This window comes from Sorex fumeus, unplaced genomic scaffold (assembly GCF_029834395.1).
Source record: "Sorex fumeus unplaced genomic scaffold, SorFum_2.1 ptg000015l, whole genome shotgun sequence".
Taxonomy (NCBI): domain Eukaryota; kingdom Metazoa; phylum Chordata; class Mammalia; order Eulipotyphla; family Soricidae; genus Sorex; species Sorex fumeus.
The window spans coordinates 3,742,285-3,759,621 of record NW_026606072.1 but is presented as its reverse complement, the minus strand read 5'-3'; the positions used below and the strand labels follow the sequence as shown (position 1 = coordinate 3,759,621).

At 43.9% G+C, this 17,337-nt stretch overlaps 1 protein-coding gene across 1 annotated transcript in view; it reads right to left on the bottom strand.

The window, feature by feature from the left end:
* Positions 1-3,970: 3,970 nt before the first annotated feature.
* Positions 3,971-17,337, bottom strand: part of SKP2 (S-phase kinase associated protein 2) — a 37,638-nt gene continuing 24,271 nt past the window's right edge. The window contains exons 9-11 of the mRNA XM_056112042.1: positions 13,061-13,112; positions 12,793-12,900; positions 3,971-4,795 (exon numbers count right to left, since the gene is read on the bottom strand). Of these exons, the coding sequence (XP_055968017.1) occupies positions 4,582-4,795; positions 12,793-12,900; positions 13,061-13,112 (374 nt within the window). The 3' untranslated portion in view covers positions 3,971-4,581. The remainder of the gene's footprint in view (positions 4,796-12,792; positions 12,901-13,060; positions 13,113-17,337) is intronic.

Below are 17,337 nucleotides of genomic sequence, written 5' to 3'. Positions count from 1 at the left end.
TGGCCGCTTGTAAGGCAAATGCCCTACCCGCTGTGCTATCGCTCCAGCCGTAAGAGATACATTAAGCTTCTAGGGTGGCTCTCCTGGGGACATCTCACCATAGATCCCAGACTATAGTGCTCAGGCCAGATTAGTCTTTCCTAACCCTAGCAGGGTCCTAATCCAGTTGTTACTCTTTGGATCATGATAGAAATTGTCCATGACCATGCTCTTAACTTACAGTTAAGTATTATGGCACTTGGCCTGGCCCATTTCAATGCCAGGGTAGCTCACAGCTTGTCCTGGGTCCATCCAGTCCCTTGTTGGGACCCTGCTTTTGGGGTGCTAGGAATTAAGGGCAACTGAGGCTTAAGTAGAGAAAGCAGATAACCAGGAATGCATATTATTCAGAGTCAATTGACTCCCAGGTTACAAAAGCATAGCATTAACTGTTCCTGTGGACACTGCTCTAAAGGAAACTATGCAAACGGACATAAGGGAAGAAGAAAAGCAATATTTCACTTATAAATACAAAACCGGAGTCCTTAGGTGGATCTGACCTTAGAAGTCAACAGAATCTGATTTGGGGATAAAGGTGATTGATGGTTGGGGAAGCTGAGCACAGAGAAAAGGTTACAGATAAATAGAGGAATGGGAGTGCCTTGGGAGCACTGTGATGGGTGTAACACAATAAACCCAAGCTCCCTGTGGCAAGGGAGAAAGGATAAACCAATGTTATCCTAGAGTAGGGCACTTGCCTTGGTTGAGGCAAGTGACCTGGGTTTGATCCCCGGCACCCCATGTGGTCCCCTGAGCATAACCAGGAGTGATTCCTGAGTGCAGAGACAGGAGAAACCCCTGAGCATTGCCAGATGTGAGCCCTAAGCCCCCCAAAAGAGATCTTGATAAGACTGATGTAGATTAGGGCTTCTCACCACTGGTACTTAAGGCATTCTGACCGAATAAATTGTTTTATGTGTTAGGAGACAGCATCCTGCTAGATGCCACTAGTACCTGTCCACTGTGGTAACCAAAAGTACCTTCACATATTCTCACACTTCCTGGTGAATCAAAATCACCTTGTTCAAAAGCTTTTTTGCTGCTACGTCAATCAGTTTGTAGAGATAATGGATCAATTAAACCTGTTATATGTCACACCAGCAAAATCCAGACTGTGGAACATGCAACAATTATAAACAAGTTTCTTTGCTAAGTAAGTTTTAGGGGATAAAAAAATGGAGCCCAGAGACTAAGAGACTTAAGAGAATGTCAGTAAAGTACAATGTATGAGCCATGGTTGGAATCTCATCAAAACAAATCTGTGTAATAGATGTGGCTCATGATAGAATAAATGACTTAACATGTGTCAGACCCTGGCTAGGAGCCTCCACACTGAAAACAAAAAATAAGAATACCTGGGGAATTTAACAACATCTTTGTGTTCAGAATTAATTCGGGAGACTATCTTTTAAAGGTTAAAGATACAAACTGCAGCATTTATGAAATAATAGTGCCTAGTGTTTTGCTTCAAGTAATCTGTGTGTCATCACGGTGGATGAAATAAGATTGGTCAAGAGTTAATGACTGTGGAAAGTGGATGAGATCCGATTTTTCATGTTTGTATATATCTGACTTTTTTTCTTTTTTCTAGGTTTTAGGGCCATAGCTAACAGTGCTCAGGTGTTACTCCTGGCTCTGTGCTCAGAGACCAGTCAGGTGGCTTTGGAGGATCACTGCAATGTTGGCAATTGAACTGGGTCAAATTTCTATCCTAAACGTGCTTATTAGCTGACTTATTGGTGGTACTTGACTACTATTAATTATCTAAATTTCAAAAATTTTAAAAGCATACTTTTTGAGTCACACTTTGAAGAAATTAGCCAATAGCGCCTTGTCAAAAAAATACAAACCATTTAAATTTGACAAGCATATGAATTATGGGAGAAAAGGAAACATCTGAGGCTTTGTTTTGAAGGGCCTTATTTTGACAGTGGCCATACCACACACAAGCGCTTCCTAATGGTTAACATAATCCTTAGGAATAAAAGAGAAAACAGCTGAAGACGTTTATAAAAAAAGTTTTATTTTTAAACAAGTCTATAAAAGTAGAAATCACATAAAAAAATACTGATCACTGACATGTTAGCAAAATAGCTTATGGCTGGACAGGAGTTGAGAAGTACTGTGCATACTGGGGAATCCGGAAGTCAGGAGTCCAACCAGATCCCATTGCTAGCCCTTGTCACTATCTGTAAACAACAATTTCAAGTAGTATTTAGCACTCTGAACGACTATAACATTGAAACATAATCATTTTCCTTACCACACTACTATAAAATGTTCTTCTTTAAATCTGAGCAGATAAGGGCACTTCATACCATAATTTCTAACATCTAAGAAATCTGAGTTTTATGAAATGTTACTAGGAATATCGGCTTTATGCAGAGGTCATCAGTTTAAACAAGAAACTAGTGTTTGTGGGTTTTATTCTTTTTTTTTGGGGGGGGGTAAAGCAGAATGTAATCTTTTTGCTTCTGTGTATCAGAAAATTTTTCACTGATATTATTAGAAGGTTCAACACCTCAGACTTAACTTTTATACAGGTGTACAATATGATTACAACTCTGAAATTGCACAGACGTGTGTATATTTCTGACGGAAAGAAACATGAAGTTTTAGGAAACAGGTCTAATAACCTAATAAAACGGGGTTTCAAGCAGTTATTATGGAAGACCATTAAAAAATAAAATACTATTTCTTGTTGGGAGGATCCTCCCAGGATGGGAGAAGCATGCTGAAAGTAGACTATAGACCAAACATTATTGTTACCTATTGCCTCTTTTGCAAACCACAACACCCAATAAGAGAGAACAAAAGGGAATGCCCTGCCACAGAGGCAGGGTGGGATGGGGGGGATGGGGGTTGGGAGGGATACTGGGATATGTGGTGGCGGGAAATGGGCACTGGTGGAGGGATGGGTATTTGATCATTGTATAATTGAAACCCAAGCACAAAAATGTGTAAGTCTACAACTGTACCTCATATGTCTCACTAATAAAAAAAAAATTTAAAAAATTAAAACAAAACAAAACAAATGTGAGCATGTTAAAAAAAATAAAATACTATTTCAAATACTTGATTCCGAGTAATATAAAAATAACTTTAATAACTCAGCAACAAAGGAAGATAAAACTTCAGCATTTCAACAAGAAGACTGCCCGATTATACCAACTTTCTAAAAGCAAGTCCTTTTAAAAGCTAAAGAATGCATATTAACATAAGATGATTAAAAAGTTTTAAGACTAATTTAGGAAATCTGGGAAAACAGTACCTTAAAAGCTATTTTATTAATGTGCATTAGCGATCCTTATAACTGTCACAGGAAGTTATTTCTAGGGCCTTATTTCTTTACAAATTTCATACTAAGAAATTTTTTGCTTTTAATTTGGGTTTTAAGGTTGATGTAGGCAGGTAGATAGGGAAAGGCCCTTTGCAATGAAACAAAGTTTCATGGAAGAAGAATTCTAGGAATGACCCACCTTGTGGATACAGAAAACAAAGGCCTGATAAGACCATCTGCAGACCCTGAGGATATAGGTCTCCCCATGAAATTCCTCTTTTTGGACCTCCTGGTAACCTCCTTAGCAACGGACTTTTACCTGGGAAGAAGCTTCATGTGGGGGCAGGCTGGAGAAACCCTATAAAGGCCACCTTGAACAAAGGAAGTGCGTGATATGCTGCCTGAGCCCATGTGTGCTTATGCCCACGTGGCTGAGCACATGTGGTGCCCGAGCACATGTGTCGCCCGCATCTCCCCTCTTGACATGTGTACTTTCATGTCTAACTTTACTCTCTCACTCTCTCTCCCTCCATACCTAAAAATCCTCCAAATAAAATCTATTTACTTCACTGCTTGTCTACTCCTGAAATTCCTTTCTGCGAGGCGAGACAAGAACCCAGTAACCCTGGGTCCTGGGTGGCAGAGGCGGGTGGGGAGAAAGTGACCATCTTTCTCCTCCCCACTTCACATAAGTCACCCGTGGGGCCCACCGACATCAAGGTGAGTCATGAGGGTTGTTTCCATTAATTTAATTTCATATCTAAAGGCAAATATTCTTCTATCCCCTGAAGAGAGTGCTTTAACTGCTACTATTCAACTCAAGACAAATAGCTTATTCTTCTTCCAATTTATGTTTCACAAAGGAATAGTGAAAGATTAAATAGAAGGAAACTTAGAGGCTAGAATGAAGATTGCCTGATAATTTGTAAGTTTGATTCAAAATAGATTTGATACGAAGTGCACTTGGAAGAGGTGGCTCAAAATCTTCTCTTTAAGAACTCAAAATTACAAGCTTGCTACTTTCCTAAAATTTCACAAAACCGAGAATTTAGGCTTACAAAAATAGAGCAGTGACAGCTCTTACAGTCACTGAAAAAAGGACATACATCATCGTCCTCTCTCCTAAGGGGTTTTCAGATATACTCAGAGAATGAAGAAGGCAAAGGAAAAATCAAGAGTGAAAATGGTTGAGTGCTCCAACTAGTGGGCTTCCTGCCTGTTTCCCTGTTCCAAAGAGGAGCCGCCATCCAGGAATAAATACTTCATAGACAACTGGGCTTTTGAAGTGTCAGCCGACATTTGATGCCCCACATCTCCTGATTCTTTGTGTTGCTAATGGTTGGCCTGGCAATGGTGGTGAAATGGGAGCCATTAATCTGGAGGTGAGGAAGGGCTTCCTTTAACAGTTGAAGGGTACCATCCGGCACGATTCCAAAAACTTGTAGTGTTTTTAGTGTGGGAATTTCTCCAAGTTCACTGGAAAAGAAGAGAAACTTTCAGAGAAACAGTATCGATGGAGACTTATTCCACTAGGGTTACACGACCTAATTTCTACAATTTGTATCCCAGTCTGTAAAATTCAAACTGACTGACAGCGTAAGTTACAAACAGTGATTTGGGAAAATAACCATAGTACATCAAACCAGAAAGCACAGGCCTGAACATCGCTTGGGCAATATGGCCTGAGGAAACCACAGTGCATTACATGGATTTTTTAACAACCAGAAAGCTCTGGAATTTATTCACAGCCAACCATATTTGCCTCTGATCTCCAATCTTCATGACAGGAGGACCTTCCTGGCGGTGCTGGGAAACAGTCCTGTGATAAGCACCTGTGTGGACCTTATGGTTTGTGCTCAGGCCTGGCAATGCTGAGGGACAGTAGCCCCCTACTCTGCCTTTCCTCGCTGTCTATCCTGGAGAGTGTTAAACTGTACTGGGATCATCAAGTTTTACTGGAAAATGTTTTACTGCAGCAAGAGCAGAAGATTATTTGCAATTAAAGGATATGAACATGACTTATTTGAGATAGGCTCTGGTTGAAAAGGTGGTTTCTGTAGAGCTGGAATCTTCCTTAACAGTGGTCACTAGCAGGGCTGGAGAGATATTTCAGCAGGTAGGGCATTTGTCTCACACGTGGCAGAACTGAGTTCGATCCCTGGCATCCCATCTGGTTCCCTGTGCACCGCCAGGAATAATTCCTAAGAGCAGAGCCAGGAGTAGCCCCAGAACATCGTCGGGCGTGGCCCCAAAATCAAAACATAAAAAATAGTTGCCAGACAACAAGTTTGTATATATGATGGAACTTTACTATGCCTTCACTAAGCGGATTCAAACTTATGCATGTAGTTGGGTACAGAAGCAGTGAAGTTGGGTACAGAACCAGTGAAGGGTGACCATCAGGTCTTCACAAAAGGCAAGGGCCCACTAACATACATAAGAGTTTTTGTTTTTTTCTTTTTAGTTGGCTTTCCCCTGTCACATGAGCCCAACTCACTTCTTAGGTATTTCACATTAGGTAAAAGACAACACGGTCAACAATGGAATGGGGATAATGTACACAAAAATGGGGCAATTGCTCCCCAAAGCAAATACATTTTGGTAATGATTCTTTCTTCTTAACTACTTCTGTATGCTCAGAGATCGAGCCCTCTGATCTGTATTTGCTCCAGGTTGGGACACACAGTACAAAGTCTCAGGAAAGGGAATATTTAGTTTGGAATGTCAACAAAAATCCCTTGCAGATCAATGACCAGACTGGAGAGTGACAGTGGGCTTTTTCCAACTTGTGACCTCTTTTTTTCCACTTGTGACCCCTTTTACCCAAGAAATGTTTAACATGGCCCTGGGTATATAGGTATAATAATTAGGTAAATAAACTGAATAAATCACAAATTTACTCTAGAACAACCCACACCTTCAGTTCCATCTGGGATAGTGTTCCAGTTTAAGAAGCTGGGACTTCTTAGAGAAGAGCAAAGGCTACCTCTCTAAGTTTCATGTTTCTCGACCTTAAAAAGCAACAACAAACCTTTCTGAGTTTTAAGGTGGAGCACATGCCTGGCATGTAGAGGGCCTCAAGTCTCACCTCAGGTCTGACCCTGGCACCACACGACTCCTCAGCACTGTGGCTATAGCCAGTGGAGAGGCCCCCAAACAAAACAAACCCATCCCCAGGTAGCACCTTATTCCAATCTTCCCTTCTTCCAGTCTATTCTCTATCCCAAGTCCAAGCCATCTTCCTAAAGCCCAGCTCACATTACGCCAGTCCCCATAGATGCTTCCATCAAGCTGTTCAGGAGCCTTAGACCCCTCCATGCTCAACACACACTCCCAGTATCCCCATCACGCCTTGAAATAAGTTTATTCTACATCCAACTCAGTGCCTAAAAGGCCAGGGATGTCAGCTGAAGGCAAGCTGAAGGATAACTTAGGAAAATGTGACCCAAATCAACAATCCGAGCTTGCTTAGTCATAAAGCACAATCAGATCTTGACCTTATGGGAGTCTGAAAAATTCAGAAAAGAACCAACTTGGTGGTGTCCTTTAAGAGCCTAATCTCTAGAATAAGGAAATCAGAGGGGGAAAAAAAAGGCCACAATATCCAGCACTGTAGATTTCCCATCATTTAAGATGAGTGCAACCTGCCCTGATCTTAAAGTCCTCTTACATGAAATCTGAGTACATGAGAACTCTAATCACCACTCAATCCTCATTCTGGGATACCCAGAGTCAGGTGTCAATCCAACCGCAATAGGCGCTACTGAGGAGGGGAAGGAAACTATGGGTGGGAACAAGGAAAGGAGCCAGGCTGACAGCACGGGGAATTCTGGCATCACCAGCACTGAACAGGACCTTGGGAAAGAAAGAAAACCTCCCCCTCTGAGAAGACACCAAGATGCTGCATGCAGAGGGCGTGGGCTGGATGACAGAGGGCAGGACCAGTGTTCAGGTGGAAAATCCACGACCTCTTTAAAGTCTGTGTGAGTGGGTTTGAGGTCTCAAACGTGGGGTGCTCAGGAGCCACTCCCAGCTCTGTGCCTGGGGGACTGTGCAGTGCAAGGATGGGGGCTGGACCTCCAGCATGCAAAGCCAGCACACCAGTCTTGGGAGCCATCTCCCTCCGATTTTAAGCAGGAACCAAAAGAAAAACTCTCTGAATCATACCTCATACTACTACTGTGCAAGGCCTACAACAAAGCAGAGCAAATATATGAACAGAGAAGGCGGAAACCCCGCAGAAGAGTTAAAGCATCCTGACACCTAGAATCCAGGAGGAGAGACAAAGAGTGAAATCAAAAACAAAAAACAATTTTGTGACCTGCTTGCAATTATTTTCCTGTAGTAATATGAAATATACATGATTCGATGTGATCTTTCAATGCCTCCCCACTACAAATTTTAATGGGAGCGCATGAAAAACAAATAGAAGTAGGAAAGAGTAGCTTCAAAGTCATTATTTCTCATTTAAGACAGATTAAAGACAGTGATAAGGTCTTAAATATACTTTTAATTTTTGTAAACAAAGGAATTTCTACACCCCTTCCTCAATTCTCTCTACCCCTTATTGATATAATCCTGTTTTCCTGGTAAAGTCTCAAATGCCTCCACTAGAAATTCTTCTATCTTAAAGAGTTTTACTTAATCCTTTAATCTGGGATCAGTTTATGAGCTCGAACTTGGATTTCTTACTTGAATGAGAAATATAGAATAATTCAAAGAGAGTTTAACCTTGGGGGCTCAGAGCTGTGAGCAGGTAACGGAATACATGCCATGAGCATAGCTTCTCAGAAAAACCTAGACGGCCTTCCCAAGGACTTCAAAACATCACAGAAGGAAGACTGCTGCTTGTCCACTTTCAAGAAAAAAATTCGGGGGCTGGAGCAATAGTCCAGCAAGAAGGGGGCTAGCTTTGCACACGGCCAAATCAGGTTTGTTCAATTCCCAGCATCCCAATATGGTCCCTTGACCCCACCAGGAGTAACGCCTGAGCTCAGAGCCAGGAGTATCCCCTGAGCACACACTCCTAAATAAAACTATAAATTCCTTATTTTTGTTTTTTGTTTTTTTTGTAGCTCCCCAGCAGTGCTCAGGAGGCCCAAGGAGCCCACTGCCTCGAATGTGCTGTCACCACCATGCCAACTCCTTCGCACAAATGGCTCTCTGCAAGTTCTTGTTGGGGATCGCACCACCAGTGATGAAGATCCGTAATATGAATTTCATAACATGAATTTCAAGCTACCAGAACCTCGAAAGAATGAGTTTTTATGGAGATGCGAGGGCCAACACTGTTGTCTCCTCTGAGGGAAGACAGAGTCCACTGGACTTCTGGGCCTTTGTCCCCGGGGCTCGTGGACAGCCTTTCTCTCCTGTGTTCTCATCTCTCCAGGGGGTCTGCTTGGGACATAACCCCCCGAAACCCTTGCTTGCTTCTCTCTCAAGGTGAAGCCAGCAGGCCAATAAGGGGCCACTGCAGTGAGTGGGGGAGACAGTAGGAGCACCAAGAAAGTGACCCTGCTGCCCTGTGCCCCCCCCCCCCCAGGCTTGAAATCTTTGGTGCTGGAGAAACTGAGGCATCCCCTCGGCAGTGGAGCATCCCACACCAGAAAAGGAGAAGCTTCAAGAGGAAAGAAGGGCTGTGTGAAGAACCTGAGGGAATGTTTACAGCAGCACTCTTCACAATAGCCAAAATTTGGAAACACCCCAAGTACTTGAGAATAGATGAGCGGATAAAGAAACTATGGTCCATCGACACAATGGAATACTGTGTAGCCGCTTGGAAAAATGAAGTCATGAAATTTGCTTATCCATGGATGGACATGGAGAGTATCGTGCTGAGTGAAATGAGTCAGAGGTGAGGGAAAGACATAAATGATTGCAACCATTTGTGGGATATTAAAAAAAAAAAACTGTGCGAATAATACCCAAAGACTTTAATAGAAAAAAGGACCATGAGAACTGATCCACCGTAGGAAGCTTGCCACAAGAAAGGAGGGAGTGCAGTTAGGACAGAGAAGGGACCACTATGGCAATGAGTTGGAAATGATCACTCTGGACAAGAACTGGGTGCTGGAAAGGGGTAAAGTGATTTGCATGATACCCTTTCAGCACTGCAAACCACAGTGCCTAAAATAAAAAAAGGAGAGGGGGAGAGAAAGAAAGAGAGGGAGGGAGAGAGAGATGCCTGCCATATAGAGGCAGGCTGGGGGAAGGGTGTTTGTTAGTGGGAGGGAAACTGGGGACATTGGTGACAGGAAACGTACACCGGTGAAGAGATGGGTGTGGAACATTGTAAGACTGAAACCCGAACGTGAAGAACTTTGTAACTATCTGATGGTGATTCAAATTAAAAAAATTAATTTTTAAAAATTATTTAAAAAAAAGAACATGAGGGAGGAGGCAAGAAATTCTAAAGATCTCCCCTCTGGTGCCCCAGCAATCAGCTGTACCGGCACAAAGAGCCCCAAGGTGGGGGCTGTTTGGGGAAAACCCTCGAAGACCAAGTGCAGGAAAGCTACAGCACACATCCCTCCCATCTTGAGAACTGCACACACAACTTCAAGTGAACGATTCCTCTCCTCATTCCAGCCTGAGGCCAAGGAGAGAACCAAGAGAAAACCGACTGCTGGTGCCGTGTAGCACAGGTGGATCTTAGGGACAGCTTGATGGCTGCCTGTTGGGCCGTTGGGCCAGCGGGATGGTGTATGCAGAGCCAGGGAAGACTTGACCAGTCCTAAGCCCCAGGCATTTGGTGGGGGGCCAACATGGTAGAGAAGAAGAGTATTTCCCTCCACTCCCTGATCCTACCCCTCACTCCCCCTGCCTCCCACCACCACCATTCACCCTCTTACAACAAAAAGATTTAATCAGAAAAAAGTCTTGATTGAGGGTTCAGTCCGTGCCCATGAACCATCAAGACATTCTAAGCAAACATCTTTGTTCACCAGGATAGCAGGAAGATGTAGACTGACAACCTTGCCCTACCTCTGTTTGGAAAAGAGTATTTAGGGTTTATCTGATTAGCCTCCAGCTCTTTGGAGCCAAAGAATAAACAGAGAACTCCGTGGATACATCATCATGAGAAAAGTTACCCCCAAAGAAATCATGGCTGTACTCTCCCAGAAGCCAGGTGGTAAGAACAGGAAAGAAGAAAGATGACAGAGAAACCTTGGTGGTGGTGGTGGTGGTGGGCGGGGGGATATGCTAGAGGTTCCCAGGAGTTCTAGAAGCTAGAAAACAGAACAGGAAGTTCTCCTAGGAGCTCCGTACAGATGATCTCAGACCCAGAACTCTAAGCGCCACGGAAGTTCAGGCAACATTTTTTCCAAATGAGAAATTCAGGCCCTGGGCCCCAAGATGCATTTAACGTGAATTATCAAAACTAATGACTAGATGGCTTAATTCCCTTGGTTAATCCTATTAACTGAATTATCTGATTTATTAATTCCCAAACCCAACTTGTATGAGCCAAAGCAGTCTTTTGGCACTGGACACATTCTCTGTTCCACTTCTCCATCCTTTTGAGTAGGACCCAGAAACTCAAGCACAGTGCTAGCTCCACACGGGTCAGGTAAAGTCTCATCTGGGGCTGACTGGCTGGAAGAGTACCCAATCAAATCCAAAACGGTGATGTCTTGGTGTTTTCATAGAACTTCCAAGCACTTGACATGATAAAAAAAAATTTCCAGCTCTCTGGGATGAGTGACAGAAACCTTCTTAAGAAAATTAAGCTATGGATTTCTCTGGACCCCGTACGGAGCCCATTCCACCATGGCACCTCAGATGGAACAGGTGCGCCCTTTCCTCCCACTCCAGATGGCCACCCTGGTGGCCATGAGCTTCCAGAAGAAAAACCCAGGTACTTGGGATCAGGGGCTAAGACTCCAGGCCACATGGCAGCAGCAGAGATGGGCTGTCCCTTCCCTTCTCTCTGCCCGCTTAAGCTGTCATGCCCACGATCTGCCTTTGGGCACCATCTCAGGGCAACAACGGCCTTGATCCAGAGACTCCTAAATAATTCTCAAAATGAACTGGCTCCCTACAGAGATGTCTCTGGAACCCAACCATTTACAATCTTAGAATTCCAGAAGCGAAAGCAGCTGCATGACCACTCATGATATTCATAATAAGCAATAGAAAACAAATTATCTAGCATCTGCCCCTGGCAGGAAGGCTTGAATGATGGTGGGAAAATTCAAAATAATGGTGGTGGGAAGGTGTACTGGTGGTGGGACTGGTGTTGAAATACTGAATGTAATCAATTAATGTGAACAATCTTATAAAAGTAAAATTTAAAAAAAATGTAAGCTACGTTTTGTTTTGGGAGGCCATACCTGGAAGTGCTCAGGGATGACTCCTGGTGATGCTCGGGAAACCATACGCAGTGCCAGAGATCCAACTGGGATCTGCTGGATCCCAAGGCAAGGGGGCTTAATCCCTGTACTATCTCTCCAGTCCCAGAAAATAAAACTATTACTCCCAGAATGACTTGAGCGCATCCTACAAGGAAGAGGGATGAGATGCCGGTTCTCTTTGCAAGTTTCCTTGATCCGATGGAAGTTGCTGAGCACGTATAAAAGGTACTTGCTTAGCCTCCCACATGCAACCAGAAAAGATGAGACCTCTGTGCATCTGTCTAGCATAGCCACCATGTCAGCTCCAGGACACTCACTTCCCCTTTTGGGAAACCTTAATCCCTCCTCTCCTCAAAGACAGCAAGACCATCTCAGGACATTTCACCTTTTTGTCTCTAATCTTCCCTGTTCTTCATCATCCAGGCCAGACACTAAGAGAAGATGACACTAATTTTCTCTCTAAATCTAGCCAGAGGCCATTTAAACCAACTGGGATTGAAGAAAAATTCTGGAGAAAAGAAAAGATCCCACTCCAATCTGCCTCCCTGACCATGGGCTGAGCTCCCTTCGGGGAAAGGCTGCATTCTACTTCTTTTCCAAGACCAAAACAGACACTAAAAGGACCCGCAACTAGTCAGCCCTACTCACAGCGCAGTGATTGGAGCACACATCAACTCAAGTCCATTAGACACTTATTTGGTTGCTAGTTACTTCCAAGTTTATTAGATATGTTGAGCAAAAAAACCTGTCTGTTGGTTTTACTTCCTGGAGGCTTTGCTTTACGTATGTGCCAGACGGTTTTACCCTAATACTGATATTTAAGTTTGAAATATTCATTATTAAGAACTGATTCCAATGGCCAGAGTGGTAGTACAGTGGGTAGGCACTTGTCTTGCACATGGCTGATCTGGGTTCAGTCCCCAGCACCCTGCAGGGTCCCCCAAGACTGTTAGGAGTAATCTCTGATGTGCAGAGGTAAATGACCCCTGAGGGCAACCGGGTATGGCACAAAAAACTAAAAAAAAAAAAAGAAAGAAAACCCAACAACAATCAATTTTAATAACAACTGCTATTTCCTTTGATCCCTTTCTACAAGCCTTAAGCAACCGAAATACTTACAGTAAAGTTTCGGGTATTATATCATAGCACCGGCTGAGTGACAGATGTTGGAGGTAGTTGAGGTGGTAAAATTCCTCAAAGCAGTCGTTCTTCAGCATGACGCTGTCACTGTAATAGAGCAGAGGGCAGCGTTGAATTGCTGCACCAGCGAGCAACTCTTGCTTAGCACTCACAGTGCCGCCCATCACCATTCCCAACTCATTTCAATGAGTAATCAGGATCTTCTGATGGGTCTGTTGTAAAACAAATAAGCAAAAACTGAACATACCTTAAGTCCAGGTGGACAAGATTAGGGCATCTTCCAACTAAGGTAGAGAGATCTGGAAAACAAAAAATAGTCACTATTAAATGAGGAGCAAGAAAAGGACAACAGCTGGAAATATTCACAGCTGGAAATATTCACATTGTGCGACTCCAAGTTCAGAACAAGGCGACGAGAGTCTACGCTATTAGAGCAAGATCAGCAGCCTGGACACAGGACTGTCCACCCGGGAAAGTCCAGAGAAACACCTGAGGACCGACGGGAAAAGTAACAGAACTACATAAAGCGACTTGATATCAATAGCCTGTCACTGGTATTTATAGGACAATGAATGACAGGATAGATAAAGGAAAAAGAAATCCCATTCACAACAGAAAAAAGCAAAATCAAAATCACTACTAAAAAAAAAACTATCATTTAATGTTAAGTATCATTTAACATCAAATATCATTGAATATAATTAGCATTTAATATCAAAGAACAAAATCATGAGATATGAAAATATACTACAGATACCAAACCCAGAAAAAAATTTCACCAACTCAAATGTATCTAAATCAATTTCACATGTATTAAAGGGTTCTATATGCAAAAATTACTCACTGGATCTTGAGCCACGTAAATAGTTTCTAAACATAAAAAGAAAACAAAGGGAATGCTATAATTTACCATGTAACATTTCATAACTATTACAATAGAACAAAAGAAAAATACAACTAAAGTCTCAGGAATCCGAGAATAAATGTTTCCAGCATACATCCAACAGAATAAAGAATAAAAGAACATAAGTGATAGAAATAAAGAACACCAATAAATATTTTGCAAAATTAAAACATAAAAGTAGAGCAAGAAACGCAAAATAAAATTAAAATGCTGCTTTTCAGGCACCAAGTGGAAAAAATTCTATTACACCACCTAGAATTGAAGAAATAGACCAGTTCCTGACATGTAAGGTAAATAGGTGTTTCATTTTGAGCAGTTTTTCAGGAAAGCAAAATTTTCTTTCATTTTCCTTTTTTTTTTGAGGGTGAAAATATCAACTGCAGGGGCCAGAGAGATAGTACAGTAGTAAAGCTCTCAACTTGCAAGTGGTCAACCTGGTTCAAACTCTAGCACCACACATGGCTCCTGAGCATTGCCAGGGCTTGATCCTTGAGTGCAGAGCTAGGAGGAAGCCCTGAGCACCAGCAGGTGTGGCTTCTAAAGCACAAGAAGCAAAATGAAAATATTCAGGAGTTACACACACACACACACACACACACACACACACACACACACACACACACACAGCACACAGAGGTTTTCTAAGCTGGGAGGCACCTCTCAGCACCAAGCCACCAGGGATATATATATTCCCCAACAGCAACACATGTGGCCCCTCAGACCAGTCATTCAAAAAATGAATTCCTCCAAACAGGGCCAGGGAGAGAGCTCAGCAGACATCGGGACTCTGCACCCCTTCTCCCTCCAAGCCCAGCACCCTAGCCTTGGTGGGCCCTGCAGCTCTGCGCTCTGAACTGCCCAGCCCCAGGACTAATTATTGCCAGGAGTGGCCTCTAGGCCGCCCCAGCACTGATCAGGAACACACCTCCCCATGCCAACAATCGGAAGCAAGTCACATGAGTTATTTTGCAGTCCCCCAGCCCCCCAGAAAGGCTTCGTCTTAATCACTCATAAATTCGTTTGTTATTTATTTTCAAAACAAACTTCTTGTCTGAGGTTTTGTCCCTCTTTCTCACAGCTGTATCTTCTTTCCTCATCTCTCCTCTGCATCCTAAATTTTCATTTTCAGCTGGTTCAAGGTCCCACAGGAATATGCAATTAGTTTCTCCAATATATGCCTCACACCAAACCCTGATTTTGGCCCTCAAATCTGTTCCAAGTCATTTCCTTCGCAGTAAGGAGTGCCGTCACTGTGGCAGGCACTCATGCCCCTCCCACGTCCCATCTGTTACCAAATTCTGCCACATGGGGCTCTCAGAACGCGTCCCACATCTGACCCCTTCCTATCACCTGAGCTTTCTCCAGCTTCTGCGCAATCCAGCACTGAACGACTCGGAAAAGCTGTCAGATCCTGTCATTCCTAGGGCCAAAGAGCCAGTGGCCTCCCAGCTCTCAAGGAAGAAAATCCGGACCAGCCTTCCTTGGGCTCAGGGGGCCCCGCTAACTGGCATCTCTTACCACTCCCCTTCCTCAGGGCCTGCCAGCTCAAGGCCCTTCTACCAGCTGGTCCTTAGTTCTAGAATGTTCCCTCCTTATATATTTATGAAGTCTACTCATCCAGCTCTCTGCTCAAAAATTGCTTCCCCAGAGAAACCCTCCTGCTCCCCATCCCCCCATGTCCTTGACCCTCCTTTCCGTGCATGTAAAAATCCTTCCTCATCTGTCTGCCTTCCTCACAAAGATGTCTCCACAAGGGTGACTATTTTGCCAGGTGACACCCTCCAGGGCTTTCTGCCTGGCAAGCGCTCAGAAAACACGCTTTCAATGAATGACTGGATGGACAAAGTACACAAGGCAATCTTGAGGGACCCACCATCTAGTCAGCCAGCTGGCCATCAAGAGAATCCCGAGTCAGATCCGACATTCTGAAACCAGCTGGAAAGAACGGGTGCTGGGGGATGGATACCCTTGGTCTCCCTCTCCACCCTCTCTCCCTCATGTCCAGCCAGTGGTCTCTGGGTGGGAAGAGTCAATTATCTGTAGCCACGGCCAAGGTTCCTTCTTCACTTCCATTCAACAGTGGCTCAAGGATCTCAGGAACGGCTGCCTCGAGACTGCTGTTTCAGATGCCAACAAGAGAAGCCAAACTCAAGTGCAAGGCTGACAGCCAGACCCTCCGAGACGCGCGCAGAGCACGTTCAGTGTCGCCCCGTGAGAGGTGATAAAAATGACCACTCGTGACAGAATTCTTAGGACGTGCCAAGAACGGTTCAGTGTGCCTTACTCCAAGAGGTTGGTCCCATGTGATCTGTTTTATCCAGGAGAAAACTGAGGAATGAGAAGTTGAACAATCAGCTCAAGACAAACCAGTAAGTGGTGCAGCAATTCCCTGAATCCTGAATCCCTGAAGGGAGAATTCAGCCCCAGTCCAGGAACTAAAGGAATCCAAACGACACCAATGAAAGAGGGAGTGCCCTTGCCAAAGGCTCTAGTGTCAAAACCACTAGTCACGGTACTGAGCCCCTTCCACTCACCATGTGTGTCTCTGTTCTTGCATGGCTTGCAAGTATTACCTACGTTCTTGCCAATATTTGGTCAATAGACTATCTGTTCTTTAACAGAGGAACAAAGGAAAGTGTTCTAAGCTAACCTTGGGAAAAAATTAACAGCAGTTTGCCCAGAGAAGAGTGTCGCCACAGTTCTAAAACTTCAGTTCATTTCAAAGAATCTCTCTCTCTCTCTCTCTCTCTCTCTCTCTCTCTCTCTTTCTCACACACACACACACACACACACACACTCCTGTCTCTCTCTCTCTGTCTCTTTCTGTCTCTCTCTCAGTAGGAAGGAAATGTCAGTTGGGCACCACCGGCTATTTGTGTGGGAGGAAGAAGCTGACACGCAGTGAGGAAGACCGGAAAAGACTGTTGGAGGGGAGAAGGCCATCTGGCGAGAGGCGACCTCGAACCTGAGAATCATAGTCAATCTCTGGCTGGGTGTTTCTGCTTTGTAGGAAATCAAATTCGTCCTTGTCTGGGGCTGTTTATAAAATGGAGAGATTTTCAATGTTTGTTAACAAGGAGAGCAACTGATGATCTATTTCTACTCACATTCAAGTTCAACAAAGTCCAATTCTCTCCCTGAAAGTATCCACACTCTGAGTCCATTCTGTCCCACCTCTTTCCTTCTTATCCTGAGATATCTCACCAGAGAGCCCAACCATATCCTAGGGAAGTGATGTTCAAATGCTACTGAAGTGTAAGAAGATACGTACTATAAATGCTTGATCTATATCTTCTCTGGGGCGGGGATTTGGGGATCGGTGTGTGTGTGTGTGGGGGGGGGAGGGAGTGACATACCCAGCAATGCTCAGAAGTTACTCCTAGCTTTGCACTCAGGAATTACTCTTAGTGATGCCCAGGAGACCATATGGGATGCTGGGGCTTGAATCCAGGTCGGACATGTGCAAAGCAAATGCCCTACCCACTGTACTATCGCTCTGGACTTGATTCACATCTTTTTCATGAAATTAAAAATTATAATGAACAAAACAGTTACACACAGAGGAGCTAACAAGGCATTCCAGACACCAGGATTGGGTGGATGTGTACACTGGTGCCGCG